We start from the raw sequence: 16,540 nt of genomic DNA on the forward strand, positions 1-16,540 counted from the left end.
CGTTGAAAGGCCTTATAAGGCGCTGCAGGAAGTACATGAGTTGTAGGAGGATGAAACTGGCAGGAAGTTAGCACCTGGCAACCTGTGCGTTGAGATATATAATGAGAAAAGTTTAAGGTGTCTGTGAGCTAATATTGTGCTGAATAGTTTGCAAGGTGCTACCATTTCCGTAAATCATAAATCAGTCAATATCGAGATTATAGAAAGGCAAACTTGAAATAGCTTCAACTAGAGACTTCTCATTTTAAATTATGTTACATAATGATAATTAAAGGGATAAATTAGTAAATACATAACATAAATATATTTATGGATTATATTATTAAATATCAGGAACCATAAATTGATGTCGTAAAAATTATCTAGTTCTAATAACAATGGGGTATCGCTTATGTACTTAAGAGTTCAAAAGCCAACGTTATTTGTAGGAATTTTCACAAGATCACGATGCTAAAAATTAAAAATAAGCAAGTTAGAGAGCCACCTTTAATAAAAGCAAAACAATGCAATTTACTTAAATCTTTTTAAATATTCGTATTTTAACGTTGTTTATTAGAGCGAAACTTGAAGTCGGTTTTCAAATATACGTATGTAAGTATTGATCATAATTTTGTTTCAATTAACACATTTAAAGGTAGACATAGCATATTCAGATCTTCTCAAACTAGAAACTATATAATTGGGCGCACAAAACTATTATATATATGTGTATATATGTCTCTCCATAATTTAGAGTAAATTTTATTTATTTTGGAAAACTTTAATATCACTTCTTCTCTCTTAAACTATCCACAATATGTAAAATCAGTAATAATACATGAATAATTTACTAATTTAATATTGATTTGAGCATTCAAAGTAAGTTGTTTTCTACGAGAATTAGTTCTCGTTCAACTTAATTTACTTCAAATTAATTAGCACAATGCTACTTATCAAGATAAAGAGACAATAGAGTGTTTTCGTGATGTCTGCTAAAGGGTAACGAATCGTCATTAAGATTTTCTTTGGGAGTCGTCCGGCTGTCGAAATTGTTCAAAAGTTAATTTAGTGTATTAAAAGAAGCCGTCCACTGATAGACATCAGTGAGAACCTTTCAAGTGTAAAATACGCGAAATAGAAAATGAAAAGAGAATTATATTTGCCAGTTTCAAGCTTATTTCTAACTGATGGCCAACAAGTAAAATACAAATGTCCTAAATAATTAAAATTACCACTACACCGCTTGACGTCGGATAAGGGATGTTGCATCTCATATACTCCATCACCTGACTTCTTTGTCATACAATGGGCGAAATAGATTTCTGAGTCAGTATTTTTTCCCATTATATTATTAACCAAATTGAAAGATTAGAGAAATAAGATGTGGCTTCTAAATATTGTTAGAAAATCTATTTAAAGTAACAAACAAATTTTACACTCATCTCATGCTCTAATAAACTTTGCTCATAAAATACTTCTAGCTAAAATGGATCATTGCAAATGAATTTTTTATTATAATACTTCAAACACGAATTTAATTTCTGTGTTTCAAATATTCATATTATCCCACTGCTCATCGGTTCTACAGTTGAACTGCTCAAAGTGATTAGAAAATCAAACCCAAATGTGTATCTCGCAAGTATCTCCTTCGCATCTCTTTCTTTCTCTCACTCTCACTCTTTCTCTCTTTCAGACACCCACCAGTCAGCCGATGTAGCTGCCATTTAGATGATTTTCTTTTCGCAACGAGGCGCTAAAACAACCGCAAGTAAATGAGTTCTGATATTGACATGAATTATGCGCATCAGTGACGCCAAAAATACGGGGCGTTAGTTTCTCCGGCAGCATTAGCACACACATACACATACACATACATAGACACTCGAACATAGGCATACACATACAAACTTGTGCATGTATTTGTGCGCTTGTTAAATGAAGTTCTCAATTTTAATGGGCACTTTTGTGTCGCTGTCGACACTTGTTTGATGCATCAACAAATAATCAGTTCAAAGTTCAATAATTTCACAATATTCAACGCTCTTTATGCAGATACTACAGTTTTGTTAGCATTTGGCAATAATCATAAAATAATTGTTACTTTATAATTATGGACGTGATAATTACAGACCAAAATAATGTGAAAAACTGAATTTTTATAAATTTTGATATCGTATCGTTTATACAAATTTTTACGCATCCCCATGAAAAACCCACAGCAAGCATTATATATATTATTATATATGTATATACATATATATAGAGTCCAATCCATTCTTGATTTCATACATACTGAACGCTAATGATTTGGACAAAATTTTTCCGTTCTTTATCTATGTATGTAGGTATTCTCTTAAATATATATGTATAAAGCTGTGTTCCAAATTTTTATAGGGGGTGGTCAAACGAATTTGGTTACTCTTGTATTACTAAAACACTTTATTCTTCTCTTGTTTGTGCACCAGGAACGTATTGAATCCGTTCAACTAAATTTGTTACTTTTTGCTCTGCGCGTTTTAAATTGGAATGTTAATGTAATACTGTCATCGTAACATAGATTGGTTTTTAGTAACCCTGCCTTCCCTTGCTAACCGTAGAAGAATGCTTATTCTTGCTAACTAATTATTTGTGTTGAACTGCCCATATTTTATGCAAAAAATTAAAATATACATATAATATAATTTGATTATTCATTTCGGGTGCTACGATACACGTCTTATACTTTTGATAGCCATCTATCGGATAATCGTAAAACTTAATTTTGGTCTATGTACTGCTTGTATAAAGCAGTTTCCACTGTCAAAGCCAAGCAGTTATAAAATACCGGTTTCCGTTTTTGTAATGACTATTCAAGCAGTGCAGCGGTAATTCAAAATAAATAATATTGATGTTAAATTAGTATGTACGAATATTCGAAGTACGCGATAGATAATTATTGTTTACTACAGCGGTTAAAAAAAACATCGTCTACATATATCTAAAAAATTTCTAATACCCATGGGTATTATATATTATAACTTTGTGACTCCGGAATATGTATGAAATAGACAGAAGGATGTTTGGTAAAAACAATAATTGTAGACTTTATGATTCCTGAGTATTGAGTTACGTTCAAATAAAAATTGTAAAGGGTATTTAAGAATAGTAGAGGGTAATGTGAAAGCTATTTTTTAATGAAATCCAATAGAGATTTTATCAATCTGTGGCTCTAATTTTAGATATTCTAACATTGTCAGCGTGGTGTTAAATCGTTAAAGCCCATCATGATGAGCTCTTAATTCTCAAATCAAAATTTAACAAATATTCTAGATTCTTGAAATACAATAATAAAATCTTTCTTTAAAATTGCAAAATTTAACCCAGAAGGCAAAATCTTAAATTAACAACAAACGTTTCACAAAAACTTTCGCAATTCGCTCTGCCAATATTTAGAATACTTTGTTCAAGAAAAAAAAAACTAAAACTAATTGAAAGTTTGAGATTGAGATTTTTAATCTCAAAACAATGATTGGAGAACGATATCTTGCTTTAAGAATGTAGTAGTCTGGAATTCTTGTTTCAAGATTTTTTTGAGATCTTAAAGTTCCTAACTCGACATTTGCAATCTACTTTTCATGTGAATTCTTTTTGAAATGGACCATCCATTACCTGTTATTTTAGATACTCTTTAAAAAATGTTCAAAGATTTATAAAATGCAGTGCAACGCATTGCTGATTAGCTTCAGACAAAGCACAAAAATGAAAAACCCAATGTCGGATGTTTCCAAAAGGATGGATGGATAAACCACTTTTTTAACCTCGATGATATAAAAAAGGGAGACATTCCCGTATTTTTTTTTGGCCCCCAGTAGTAGATGACCTATACTGTACTGTGCACTAATGACCAACTAAACAATTCGCTATTTTGTATTTTCCAACTGATTTCAAGAAGTTAAAATTCAAATATCATTTACAATTATTTTGAAGTTTCTTACTTCATGAGTAGCGTATTAAAAACGACATATTTTACAAGTGCTAACCAACAACACACAATTGAGTGCTATGCTGAGTGCTAAAATGTTTGAGCTTGTAATAAGCTCGAAAATATGTTTCTATTTGGTAAATTTGCTAATTACAGACTTTGAAATTATTTGCTGCATTCTTTCTATCTAACAATATTTTCCCTTACGGGCAATTCTATCTACATCTTTATCATATAGAGACACCGTCTATTTTCACTGCAAAAAAAATATTGAGTTGCCAATTGATAATAGAAAAATTAATTCATTACTCTTTTGGCGCTTTGATAAGCAATTTTATAAAAACGTAGCATTATAACAGCATTCATTAAAATCGAATGTACAATTATGTCAGTCTCAGCATTCGTCCAGTTTACTTAGGCTTGGGATTCAACATGAAATTACCATCCTCCAAAGCCTCCCTGTTGTTGCTGTTGTTGCTGATCTCCAAAGCCACCTCCAAAGCCACCTCCAAAGCCTTCTTGTTGTTGCTGTTGCTGTTCAAAGCCGCCTCCAAAGCCACCTCCAAAGCCTTCTTGTTGCTGCTGTTGCTGTTCAAAGCCACCTCCAAATCCACCGCCACCCTGCTGTTGTTGTTGTTGTTCACCACCACCAAATCCCCACTGAGCCGATGCCACAGCGAACATGGCAATTGCGATTAAGATAACCGACTACAAAATAAAGAAAGTACAAAAGTTAATAACATAATAACAGATCCTACAATTTTAACATACCAGGAATTTCATGTTTAGTTTTTAATATTTAAGTTGTGTCAAACACAGAATCGTCTTTCCAACTGTGCTGCTTCTCACAGAGAGCCGTCTATTTATACGATTTTTGGGATCGTTATCAATTTCTCGGTGCAAAACTGGTTCGATTCTGGCCTAGACACTAGACAGACATCTGGGCATCCCCGAACCCAAAAACTCAATAATTATGAGGCCAGATAAGTCTGACCGGTTTTCTATGGTTCTTTCCGATTTTCGATCAGTCGCCTACTGCGTGATTGAAAATATGTATTGACAAAAAAAGGGTCAAATTTAAATACGCGGAGCAGATAGTTCAGAAAAGTTTCCATTTAGTTTCGAGTCCGAGGTTTATGCTGTTTATGCTGTGTACCCGTGAAGCACATAAAATAATATTTGAGAAAGAGATAACATTGGGTGCTGTTCTACTTATGTATGTAATCTTACACAGAGTTTTATTCGATTCAAAACAATCTTGAAAATGAAGTACAGTAGTAAATAACAATGCCAAGATGTTTGTTTCTCAGCTTATAGCTCAGTGGTTGCCACACCCCAATACTTTCTCATACGACTTTCGTGTTCTGTGTAGACATCCTCATCGACATCTTCCTCATCCAATACGTCATGATTTCTCTCCTGGGGGACGGGAAAATCGTACTCAAAATTATAGGGCATGCGGCGCTGAAGGGAACCAAAGTAGGCCGCATGGGGACCTCCGCCCAACTTGGCAAAGGCATCACGAGCCTTGCCATCTATGAGATTGTATCCATAATTATGGGATTGCTGAAAGGATCGCATACTGCCAAAGTGTTCAGTGGTCAACGGTTTCTTTACCGGCTGCTGGTATGCGGCTATAGTCGCCGTCGACTGAGGCAGATGGGGCGTGCTGCTCGATATGAATTTGTTGGTCACATTCCGAATGAGATTTGACTTCAGATCATTGCAATCGGCAGCTGTAAGCTTAGCTGTTGTGGGCATTCGTTGTTTGGAGAATGATTTCGAGATAGTATTCAACTCCTTGTCAAAGAGCAGTTGAGTGTTCTGCTCAAGCATATACTCCCAGCACTTAAACTGCTCCTCCGACAACACAGATTCTGTTTCGTCTAGCATTTCCAATTGTTGCTCCTCCTGCATCACACGGGCATGCGCCAATATAAACTCATCTTTGGCCACAACGTGGCCAGAACTGCCGCCAATGTCTTTGGCCAAAATATCGGGATTGCTTTGACCACTGGGCGAGTAGCGACCTGCCAGCAGTTCCTGATCCAATGTGCGATGGCGACACGCATTACTTCGATCACAACAGGTGCGCTTACTCACAGACAAGTTCTGAGACTGCGAAGCAATCACTGCTGGTTTTTTCCGCACACTCTGTTTGAGCTCGCGTATGAGATGATCCACATCGGTACTCAGGTGACAGAAGCGAACAACAATCAAGCTGAGATTCTTTGTCGCTCCAAAGCTCTGCGCTATCTCCAGCAACCGTTTAGCCGCAAGCAAGGCATTCTCTTCCTTGCGTATCTCCCTTGCGGCCCTGCCAATATCCATAACCGACCATAACTGGTCATTAGCCAGCACCAGGTACTGGTCATCATTGCTCAGAGTTACCTGCAAGAAGCAATCAATAAAGAAGAAAACAAATATAGCTACATATATAACGTAGGATCTTCAAAAATATAACTGTTTTGCTTTATTTTACGCACACACATACATATGTACAAATGTATGTATGTATGTATGTTTGTGCGATTTTTTCAACTCATTCGCGTAGGCTTTATTAATTTCGTGACTGCTAAAAATTATTGTGTTGGACGGAAAAAAATTATCGTTAGAGACTATATTATAGGGTATTTAATCTTCAACATAAGAAAGAGTCATTTGGTTCCATAAATTTCCGGGTATGATGTTTACAGACATTCGAACACACATACAGACATAGCTCACACCCTGCTGTTACTCGTATGTTTGTTAGTTCACAAGTTCTCAGAATTCTATAGTTTCTAGTTTTTCGATACTACATACATACATACATACATACATACATTTGTATGTGCCCCTCGATGACTTGACTTGAAATCCCTTAGATCTGAGTTGAAAATGAACCGCTACTCAGCCGCATAAAAGTTAATTAAAGAATCATGTTTTGCATATTCAATAAACGAAAAGAAAGATAGAATAGATTGTTTATCTAAAGAATCTATATTCATACTGACTGTTATTTCATATTGACTGTTATTTCAAATGCAAATGAAATAAACACAAAACACAACACACTCACAAAAAATATACAATAAACACACCTCTAATATTTCTGGATCGGGCAGAGAATGGCCGACGGCTTGTTTACGAGTGTTAACGCCAAGTTGGATTTCGGGTTGGGTTAGTCGCAGGTGCGTTGTACGACGAACGAGATATGCATCAAGGTATCCCATATTGGCCATTCGAAGAACAAAGCGCTTCGTCTTCAGAGCGTGCACCTTGGTCGGTAGCCGTACCAAGTGGAAGAGCGTGGCGCTGCGCAGATTGCCACTGCATTGGCGTTGCGCTGCCAACAAAGTGTATTTCATGTAGTCGTTGTGGGATGTCTCATTTAGGGTCTGTTCCTGCTTCAACAGCTCTGGCACCAGCTGCGCCATTTGCTGGGCTATTCGGGCGTCTGCCTCAGACTCTGACTCGAACATACCGAACAGCGCCTGATCGAATCCATTCATGGGACTAGCGCGAAGCTGCGAAACTAGTAGACGTCGTAGATCACCTGGCGTTTCGGCAAATCCCAAGGACCAGGACTGCGTCTTGGCTTTAGACGTGCGCTTCTCGTTCGACTCCGAGGGCAATATCTGAGTGTTGATGCTGGTGGGTAAAGCGGCACGATTATTACCAGACACATCAATCAGACTCCAGATGCGTTGGCTCTGCGTCTGACAGGCCTTCAACTGCTGCTCATCTACCTGCAGCTGCAAATTGCCTGATAAATCGAGGTACTTGAGAATTCGCACCGGTACCAAGGACAACAAATTGATGCGATCCAAATGGTTGTGTGCCAAATCCAAAATCTTTAGCTTCTTCAGCTTGGCCAGCTTCGGAGTGCTCAGCAATAGATTGTTGCAGCATCTCAGCACCCGCAATTGGCTTAGAGCTGACAATTGCTCTGGCAGTTGCTGCAGCATGTTACCTGACAATACCAACACCTCCAAGTCAGGCCAGTTGTGCACACAATCCGCTGGCAAAACTGCAATTCGATTATGGGCTAAGCGAAGAGTCTTGAGCCTGCTAGCATGCAAGAGGACATCAAATATATTGTCGTTCAGATGATTTGACGTCAGACAGAGTTCTTCAAGTGCCGCATTGTTGTTCTGCTCGTAACGCGGAAGCGACGTCAGTCGATTGCATGAGGCATTCAGTGAACTTAAATGCGAGTGAGTTACGGCAAAGAAGTTCGCTGGCAAGCACTGCAGTTCATTGCTTTGTAGCTGTAGCTGCCTCACGCTGCAAAATGCGTCCGGTAGATAGTTAAGTTCCTGTAATCTATTGTAGGCCAAATCCAATGTCTGTAGGCATTTGATACGACAATTGCTTAGCAGTTCCGTGACATTGTTCAAAAGATTGTGCGATGCGGAGAGTGTCACCAATGATACGCACTCTCCAATCCATTTTGGCAACTCACTAAAGTAATTGTGCGATAAGTCAATGTGCAGAAGCTTCAGGGGCACACTCTTCGATATAGGAACGCTCTGCAGACCTAAAAAAAGAACCCGAAAATAAGATTGAAATCGGTCAGTTATGCACAACAAAATACAAGTCAGATTCAATTCAATTATAAGTTGCACAAATATCCCAATATGAGATTTTAATATACTAAACATAGAAATCTATACTTAATTTAATAGATTTACACAAAAGCGACAAGGGAACGCATAATTTATTTTTTAATATCTTTTGATTGAAAATGACAAACCAGTTGCAAGTGAGCAATAAGTAGATTAAAGTTAAATTTCTTTGTGAATTGATTGTGGGATTACTTATAATAATTATACCCGGCACCCATAGTGTTAAAGTGTTCTAACTTTCTGCCTGCAGGAAATGTAGGTAACAGACGGATGAAGTCATCTCCGACCCTATAAAGTATATATATTCTTGATCAGCGTTAAAAGCAGAGCAGACGTCTGTCCGCTTTTGAAGCTAGAGTTGTGGTACATACAATCATAACTACATTATTTATGATTTGTAGGAGTTATTAAAGAAATTTTTTTGTATACTATAATCGGGTCTTACATGCTTTGGCTGACAATTTGGTACTGTATAGTACTGTATTTAGTATGTAGTACTATATCAATATACCGAATTACCATTCGTTATATTTTAGTATCTTGCGGTATATTAGTTTGGTATATTTTGAGAATAGTATTGCTCTCTCAGTCGAGTACACTCTACTGTAGCTTTCTAACATGTTTTTACTTAATTTATTCCTAGTTTTAGCACATTTTAAAAATAAATAGCGAAACCAAGTCACTAGCATTTAAATATAGATTGCAATTCTAGAAAACTAGTTAATACAATTTTGGCAAACACACAGAGTGATTAATGCAAAAGAGAGTCAATACAATTTTTGATTGATTTCTGATTTTATCTCTATAATATGAATGTATACACTAAGTAGTGTCACACAGGAGACATAAGCACTATATGTATAAGCAATCAAACTCATTGTATATAAAATAAGAAATGTATACTTTTAGGATGGTTTCAAAAATAGACTTAGTGCACTAAAGGGATACATTCACCATATTATCTCCAGTAGATTGAGCTTGATAACTTTCGATTACGTACAGTTATGATCCGCAATGAGGGTCTGTAAGTTGCTTCCATTGAAAATGAGTTCAATTAACTTGTTGTAACTGCATTTTAATGTCTCCAGCTGGGCAAGAGAACTCAAATCCAAGACTTCCATTTCGTTCTCGCATACCTCCAACTGGGTCAAATACTAAATTATCAAATATAGAATGCATTGATTATTTTCAGTTTATAATGCTATGTTACATAATAATCCTCGTTAACTCACATTATAATTTCCAATCAAAATACTGCCACAGAGTTGATTGCCCTTCAGGCTGAGCTTCTTCAGAGGTAAACAGTCATTTGAAGAACCCTCCAATATTTGACCAACGATGGTCTCCCTTTTGAGATCCAGTGCACTAGACACTTCGGAGTTGTTGTCGCTGTCTTTGTTACTATTAATGCCGCTGCTGCTGCTGATTTTGTTGTTGTTGTTGTTGGTGGTGGTGGTGTTGATGTTGTTCTCGTTACCATTGCTGGCACTGAGTTTTAACTTGGCTTTGTTTACCTCGGTCGATTTCTTTACGGCCTTAAGCATTGTTTACACACGTTTTCCTTTTTCTCTAACTCACGACAAACGGCGTAGGTGGAGAGGTTGATGTCCAAACGGCAACAACTTACCACACTGCATGCATGAACAAGCACGTCTAACTTACTGCATACAGAAAGAAAAATTATGAAAAAACCAATGTTGAAGAAACAAACTTTTGAACAAACAACTAACAACTTTTGAAAAGTTGAAACTATCTTTAAGAATCCACGATACTACACTATTATCCGATTTGATATATATGATGCTTATAAACATCGGATTTTAACCTTATAGAGTTTTGTAACAATTACAAAAATGTGTGTTGTACTATGTCTTAGAGCTTCTTCTTTAACGACAACAATACCGGATCCAGGTCTACGCTCAACTGAAGAGCGTTTGCCGTTACGACAAGCAGCAGTTGCCACGCTTGAGAGAACGCCACGGTTGCTCCCTCTATACAGTTGTGGCTGTGCTCGTTGCAATAGGTCTGAAGTAGTCTCCGAATTGTACACATATATATGTACATAAGTAAACTATATGCCACACATACAACATATCGAGATCTCTGGCGCAACCATTATTTCTTTGCCTCTTGGATAAAAGCTACAGTGCCAAATCGTTGTAAAGAAATATACATAAGTATATGTATGTACATATGTACTGCTTACTTAAGATCACAATTGAAATTTACATACATTGTACACAATAGATCCTTGTGCATTATTGAGAATTATCGGTATCACGCTTATAAAACAAGTTAAACTACAGACACGTTTTACTGTATCTGAAAAGTAATTGAAGTTGATGGTTTCGTTCAGCTCACCATCCGTTCCACAACCAACTTAAATGGTCTGTCATGAGCTCGTGACCAATACTACACACATATCATATGCCAACATTGTGGTATTTTTTTTTTCTTGCAATAATAAGAAAAACATGTTAAATTGTAGCTTTGTGTTTTTTGTACACGAATTTAAGAAACAATTTGTTTTTATTTTCACTGAAATATAATAATCATTTTGTTATGCACTAACGAAGTAGTAGCAACTCTTGAATTATGTTTTTATTTCATTCTCACAATCAATATTATTTATCAGATTACTTGCTTTTATATTTTTTTATTTTCGTTTTTTTTTTTTTTTTGTTTATCTGTTCTTGTTTCACTTTCATAAAAAAGGTAACAACGTTTTTACACAAGTAACCGAAACACAAGTAATTAGATTATAATTGTGGGCGTGATATTTGCCATAAATCTCAACCTGGACAATATTGATTATCGTTATGTATACGTATGATTTATGCATTAAATTTATGGTCAAATAGTTTGAGATAATATAAAAAAAATAGGGGAAAATAATGCCTTCCATATTCAAATAGTTGTCTAAGATACTATAATACAATGTAAAAACCGATGCTAAATTATTTTTCGATCAAACAAGGCGCAGAAAATAAATAATTACTAGCAAGAAAAAATTAATGTATAATTATATTAATAGATAACGTTAACTAATCACACACAACCTAGCACTTTATGTGTGTGTGTGTTTATGTATTTGTGTTGGTGTGCTGTGCGCACATTTGTTTATACAGTTTTTGAAAGGTATTTGCTAACATTTTAATGTAATCTACTTTATATATTTTTTTCTTTTTTCCTTTTTTGTTAAATTTAGTTTTTTCCTTTTTCTTAAAATTATAGTTTTAGTACATTATGCACGCAATTTGAATAGATTTTATAGCTATTTGAATTGCGTGGAGTCCTCTGCATTAGTTGCTATACAAATGTCATTATTAATTTTTTTGATAGTTGCTACACTTCGTATATTTTCCTCCTCTGCCCTACTAAGTATTCTTCGTGAATTCTAAATCAATCGCTTCAATACTAAGCATTCTATTGCTCATTTTTTGCTTGTCCACTTAATGTATTCATATTTAGAGAAGTGGAGATGCATTCTGTATATATATTTGTATATATATTTTTATATACATATATAATTTCCCTGTGGTATGCAAGGTTGTAAGTTTCTATTTTACGGGCGACATACTGTGGCGATCGCAATTTAAAAATGGCTTAAACAATAAAGAGAAGTGGCTAAGGCGTGAAATTTGATTTCCGCGATTTTACATTCATAATAAATGTTGAAATTGTGTTAATAGTTAAGAATTACAATAAGTATTAATTATAAATCGAAATGTGTATATGTATTTATATATACATTCACATGTGTGTATATATATTCTGTTGTTATGCATATGCACCGTCTATTTGCCAATACCTGATACCACCGTTGCCGACGACGGCGTTGGCGTTGTCCCTGTGACGTTTTTCAGAATGCTGCCGGGCGCTTCCTTGTGTTCTATGGAAGTGTCAGGGATGCCGCCACCGCTGGGATTCGTTGACGTGCTGTAGTCCAGTTTGTAGGTGGCACTGCGTGTCACATCTTCCATGGAGGCCTCCTGGCAATCACGTCCACTATGTGTCTGCGAGCCACAATTATAGCAAGAAATTACCTTCTGGGTGATGCCGCTGCTAACACCGGTTATAGGACAAACATTCATTGTTGTATACGGCGTCGTCGGCACCGTTGCAGCCAACAATTGTTGCTGCTGTTGTTGATGTTGGGACGTGGGTGTTTGTGTTTGCACTGTAACGGCATTCGTACTCACAACTGCAACGGTGGCAGCTGAGTTGCGCATTTGTCCACCCGCCAAAGCGGTGGGCGCACCAGCGGTCGCAGCTGTTACGGGTACTGGCGAAAAGGCCAATCCGGCATGGTATGCTGGATAAAGCAGTTCACCATTATGCGGTGGCGCCAGTGGAAAACGAAATGGATGGTGTAACGCTTGCGGGGGAGGCGCATTATGTGCCTGAATTAAAGTCTGTGGTGGACCTCGCGGGCTTGCCGTATGATATGGATATGTGGCTGTATTGTACGCTGTGGCTGTTGGCTGTGGTTGTTGTTGAGGCTGTAGTATCACCGTTGTTGTTGGTGTACTCACTGCTGATGGACTTATGAGCAGCGCTTGTTGCTGCTGCTGCTGTTGTTGTTGTTGTAAACTCTGAGCATCGCTGGGATTGCTCGTCGTGTAAATTTGCTGGTAGCTCTTTTCCACTCCATTGCGTCCATTTAAACGCTGCTGTAGATTCATCTGCTGTTGTTGCTTATAGCTCAGATGGTGTTGTTTCTGTTGTTGTTGGTGTTGTTGCTGCTGCTGCGGCTGAGGCTGCTGATAACCAGGCACAAGGGGCATGCCTGTACCTACCGTACAATGCATCGAGAGCGGCGTTGGCGTTTCCGGTGGCGATATCTCACCACACGATCCATTCGAGCTGCCCGATTCACTACCAGTTGTTGCAGCGCTTTTACTAGAATTTATGCTCCTCATTGAGCCGCTGCCATCATCATTAATATGCATGTTATGCATAGTGTAAACAATCGTGCTGGGTTTAATGTAGTTATTCATCTGATAGTGCTGCTGCTGTTGCTGCTGCGACTGTTGACTCACCGGCGACTGCTGCTGCTGTTGCTGGTGAGGTGACATATAAGCATTCGCATTAATACGCTGATGCACCGCTCTCGGAAAACTGTTGCGTATAATACTGGGCAGGCTTGCTCCTGTAGAGGTGCCGCCACTTTCGCTGATACTCTGTAAGTTTACAAAGAGACCAAAAACAATATAAAATACAGAGAGACACGAAATCAGTCCAATTTTACCTCATCCAAGTGCTTGCCATGCTGTGCAGACATGGTTGGGTCTCCACTGCCAATGGATGAGGATGATGATGGAGGTGGTGGCGTTGTTTCCACCGACGGTCGACGTACATTTTTAACACCGCCTGTTATGCGCTGCGACAAACTTCGCAGTTGCTGCTGCTGCTGTTGTTGTTGCTGTAATGGCGCACTGCCCACACGCTCACGCTGTGGACTTGTGGTGCGACTGCTCGATGGAGATGACTGCTGACTACTCAACATGGGCGAGCTGGCTTGTGGAGGCGGCGGCACCTGATGGTCCATGCTGCTCTGTTGTCCATGTTGCGGTGGCGGCGGCGCCGCATACATGCTGCGCATAGACCAAGCGCCCGCTGCCGCAGCTATGGCATTTGAGTCCGCTGGAATGGTGATGTTGGATGGCATCAAATGTGACATGCCATCGACTTCATTGCTAGGCATAAGCTGAAGAAAAATAATAGCATATGCGTAAGGGAATTGAATTGTTAGTGACCTTGATAGTAGTTGGGGGAATACGCAAGTAACGCTTACTTTGGGCCAATGTTGTGAAAATATCATTGGAGTTGTTCCTTGCGGCGTCTGCAACATTTGCACCATCTGTGAATGATACGACGGCTGTGGTTGCGATTGACCCGGTTGTTGTTGCTGCTGATGCAGCACAAGTTGCGGATGCTGCTGCTGTTGGAGTTGCGGTGGCTGCTGCTGTTGCTGCTGAGGCGGACTCTCAGTTTGCGTTGTTTCGTCCGTGACACGTTTCACCTCCTTGATCTTAGCCAAAATCTCACCACATTTGGTATGCTGATGGTACGAGAATACCGGATGTCTGGCGGCCATTGTGTAGACAAGCAACAGCTCCAGCAACGTATCCTGATCGCTCATGCTGGCAAAATCTCTTTCGCCCCAGCACTCGAGGGTGCGAAATATTTCGGTAACACAGCTGCGATTACAGGCGCGTATCATGGCCAAATATAAAGCCATCTTTCGTCGAATCTTGATGTCAGTTGGCTCACCCTTCTGACAGTTGTGCATATCGGTGGCCAGATCCTGTGGATTGTTCGCACGTAACTCCATGCTGCGAAACTCGGGCGAATCTCGGCGCCCGAGCTCCTCCAGGCAGGTGCCCAGAAAGCGTAGCTCAAAGGGCAGGCACGCTTCGAGCAATGAACACATGGTATCGATGCGTTTGTAGCTCTCCAGAGTCTTAAACCACTGCAGCACGTCTTTTGGACAAATCATTTCCAATCTTGTTGCGGCTCGCACGCATCTACTGCTAAGTCTACCCAAAGGATTTCTATGTATGTGTGTTTGTTTATTTGTGTTTGTGTATGCGTATGTGTTTGTAGAGTGGCTGCTGCTCTAGTTACGTCTGGTGGGTGCAAAAACCGCAACAACAAAAATAATAAAGAAAAAATATAGCTAATATGTCGAATTCTTTAGAGCAGCAGCTGCTGATATTCAACTTGCCCTCTCAATCACTCACTCCTTTAAGCTCGTCGCTAAGCAAGCGGCAGCTAATTAACTTTTACGCACGTTTTATTTTGTTCTAACTTTTTGTGTGTGTTGTTTCTCTTCTTTTCGCTTCTGCTTCTTCTTTGTATGCTTCACAAAGACTGCTGCTGCCCACAACTAGTTGTTGTTGTTTTTATTGTTCTTGTTGTTGCTTGTCGCATACATTTGCGGGCGCTGCTGCTGCACCAATGTGGCCAGAGAGACTCCAAATACAATCTACTCGCTACTCGTCGCTGCCACAGAATGCTGCGACTGCTGCTATTTCTTTTGCATGTATTTTTTCCGACTATAAATAACGCATGAACACTTTTTATTTATTTGGCTCTGACCACATAATTGAACTCATTCTTTTGTAATTACATTTGCGCACTTTACATCATTTTAATTCCGCCTGAGTATTCACAAAATTTTCTTCGCTGCTCCAAGCAAAAATAATGCAACCAACTGATAGGGTTGATGACAGACAAAGTAGAGATGGTGGCGAAACATCGATGGAAAAATCGATAAGCCGATGTTTTTTTAATTTTATCAAAATATCGATTTTCATTGCGAATATCAATGCTTATAACTCCAAATTATCATTTAAATTAATTTCGTTATTTTCTATATTGCAAATTTTTCTTGTTTAGAACACAGTTCTAACACTGCTAAAGCCGCTCCACTTTTTAAACAGCAAATACCCGAAAATATTCGATAATCTTCCTTCAGCTTTTCAGATCCCCGGTAATAAAAAGATCTCAATGAAAATCTGAGATCAAAGAAAGAGTAGCAGCTTTTTTCCATTCAAATGGACTTAAAGCAAAGATGTGTAAGTAGCAGCAATTTTAAGTTCCCAAAAAAATACCACTAAACACTTTTAGTACTTTTTAAAAATAATTATATACCAACGAGCAATTCTACTCTCAAAAGAAAGCGATTCCGATAGATCCCAAACAAAATTTTTACCCTATTAATACTAACATTATCACTTTAAATTTTTGAAAAGTTGAACCTTCTGGTGCACTTTTCCCTAAAACGGCTGATGAAGCCACATCTTCAATGATGTAATTGATTCTAAAAGTCCATAATATTTTGTTTTTGTTATCGAAGGAAATCAGATGATTATTCTAATTATTCCAATTTTGGCGGTTTAATATTATTTTAAATTGCTCACCAACTCCTTAAAAATTATGTATTTTGAAAAAAGGAAATAGACAGAAACAAAAAAAAAATTTT

General features: G+C 38.1%; 3 protein-coding genes across 3 annotated transcripts; all 3 read right to left on the minus strand.

The window, feature by feature from the left end:
• Positions 1-4,245: 4,245 nt before the first annotated feature.
• Positions 4,246-4,874, minus strand: LOC133845746 (keratin, type II cytoskeletal 1b-like). Its single transcript, XM_062280308.1, has 2 exons — positions 4,712-4,874; positions 4,246-4,648 (listed from the first exon to the last, which is right to left on the minus strand). Exons 1-2 carry the CDS (start codon positions 4,721-4,723, stop codon positions 4,379-4,381), a joined length of 282 nt encoding a protein of 93 aa, XP_062136292.1. The 5' UTR covers positions 4,724-4,874; the 3' UTR covers positions 4,246-4,378.
• Positions 4,875-5,146: 272 nt separating this feature from the next.
• LOC133845586 (protein phosphatase PHLPP-like protein) lies at positions 5,147-11,061 on the minus strand. Its single transcript, XM_062280083.1, has 5 exons — positions 10,376-11,061; positions 9,783-10,211; positions 9,551-9,704; positions 7,024-8,462; positions 5,147-6,331 (listed from the first exon to the last, which is right to left on the minus strand). The coding sequence occupies exons 2-5, from the start codon at positions 10,092-10,094 to the stop codon at positions 5,252-5,254; spliced, it is 2,985 nt and encodes a 994-aa protein (XP_062136067.1). The 5' UTR covers positions 10,095-10,211; positions 10,376-11,061; the 3' UTR covers positions 5,147-5,251.
• A 133-nt stretch (positions 11,062-11,194) lies between these two features.
• LOC133845611 (histone-lysine N-methyltransferase 2D) lies at positions 11,195-15,787 on the minus strand. Its single transcript, XM_062280112.1, has 3 exons — positions 14,348-15,787; positions 13,802-14,260; positions 11,195-13,733 (listed from the first exon to the last, which is right to left on the minus strand). The coding sequence occupies exons 1-3, from the start codon at positions 15,050-15,052 to the stop codon at positions 12,348-12,350; spliced, it is 2,550 nt and encodes an 849-aa protein (XP_062136096.1). The 5' UTR covers positions 15,053-15,787; the 3' UTR covers positions 11,195-12,347.
• Between the last annotated feature and the right edge of the window lie 753 nt (positions 15,788-16,540).

The sequence above is a fragment of the Drosophila sulfurigaster genome, chromosome 2L (genome assembly GCF_023558435.1).
Source record: "Drosophila sulfurigaster albostrigata strain 15112-1811.04 chromosome 2L, ASM2355843v2, whole genome shotgun sequence".
Taxonomy (NCBI): domain Eukaryota; kingdom Metazoa; phylum Arthropoda; class Insecta; order Diptera; family Drosophilidae; genus Drosophila; species Drosophila sulfurigaster.

What these genes read in the sequence shown, in the direction of transcription:
- LOC133845611 (XM_062280112.1), bottom strand. Translation starts at nt 15,052, where the DNA reads ATGATTTGTCCAAAAGACGTGCTGCAGTGGTTTAAGACTCTGGAGAGC. An exon ending in TTTCACAACATTGGCCCAAA is followed by an intron (nt 14,261 to 14,347) that starts GTAAGCGTTACT and finishes ATTTTTCTTCAG; the next exon opens with CTTATGCCTAGCAATGAAGT. An exon ending in ATGGCAAGCACTTGGATGAG is followed by an intron (nt 13,734 to 13,801) that starts GTAAAATTGGAC and finishes GTAAACTTACAG; the next exon opens with AGTATCAGCGAAAGTGGCGG.
- LOC133845586 (XM_062280083.1), bottom strand. Translation starts at nt 10,094, where the DNA reads ATGCTTAAGGCCGTAAAGAAATCGACCGAGGTAAACAAAGCCAAGTTA. An exon ending in TTTTGATTGGAAATTATAAT is followed by an intron (nt 9,705 to 9,782) that starts GTGAGTTAACGA and finishes TTGATAATTTAG; the next exon opens with TATTTGACCCAGTTGGAGGT. An exon ending in CCTCATTGCGGATCATAACT is followed by an intron (nt 8,463 to 9,550) that starts GTACGTAATCGA and finishes TTCTTTTTTTAG; the next exon opens with GTCTGCAGAGCGTTCCTATA.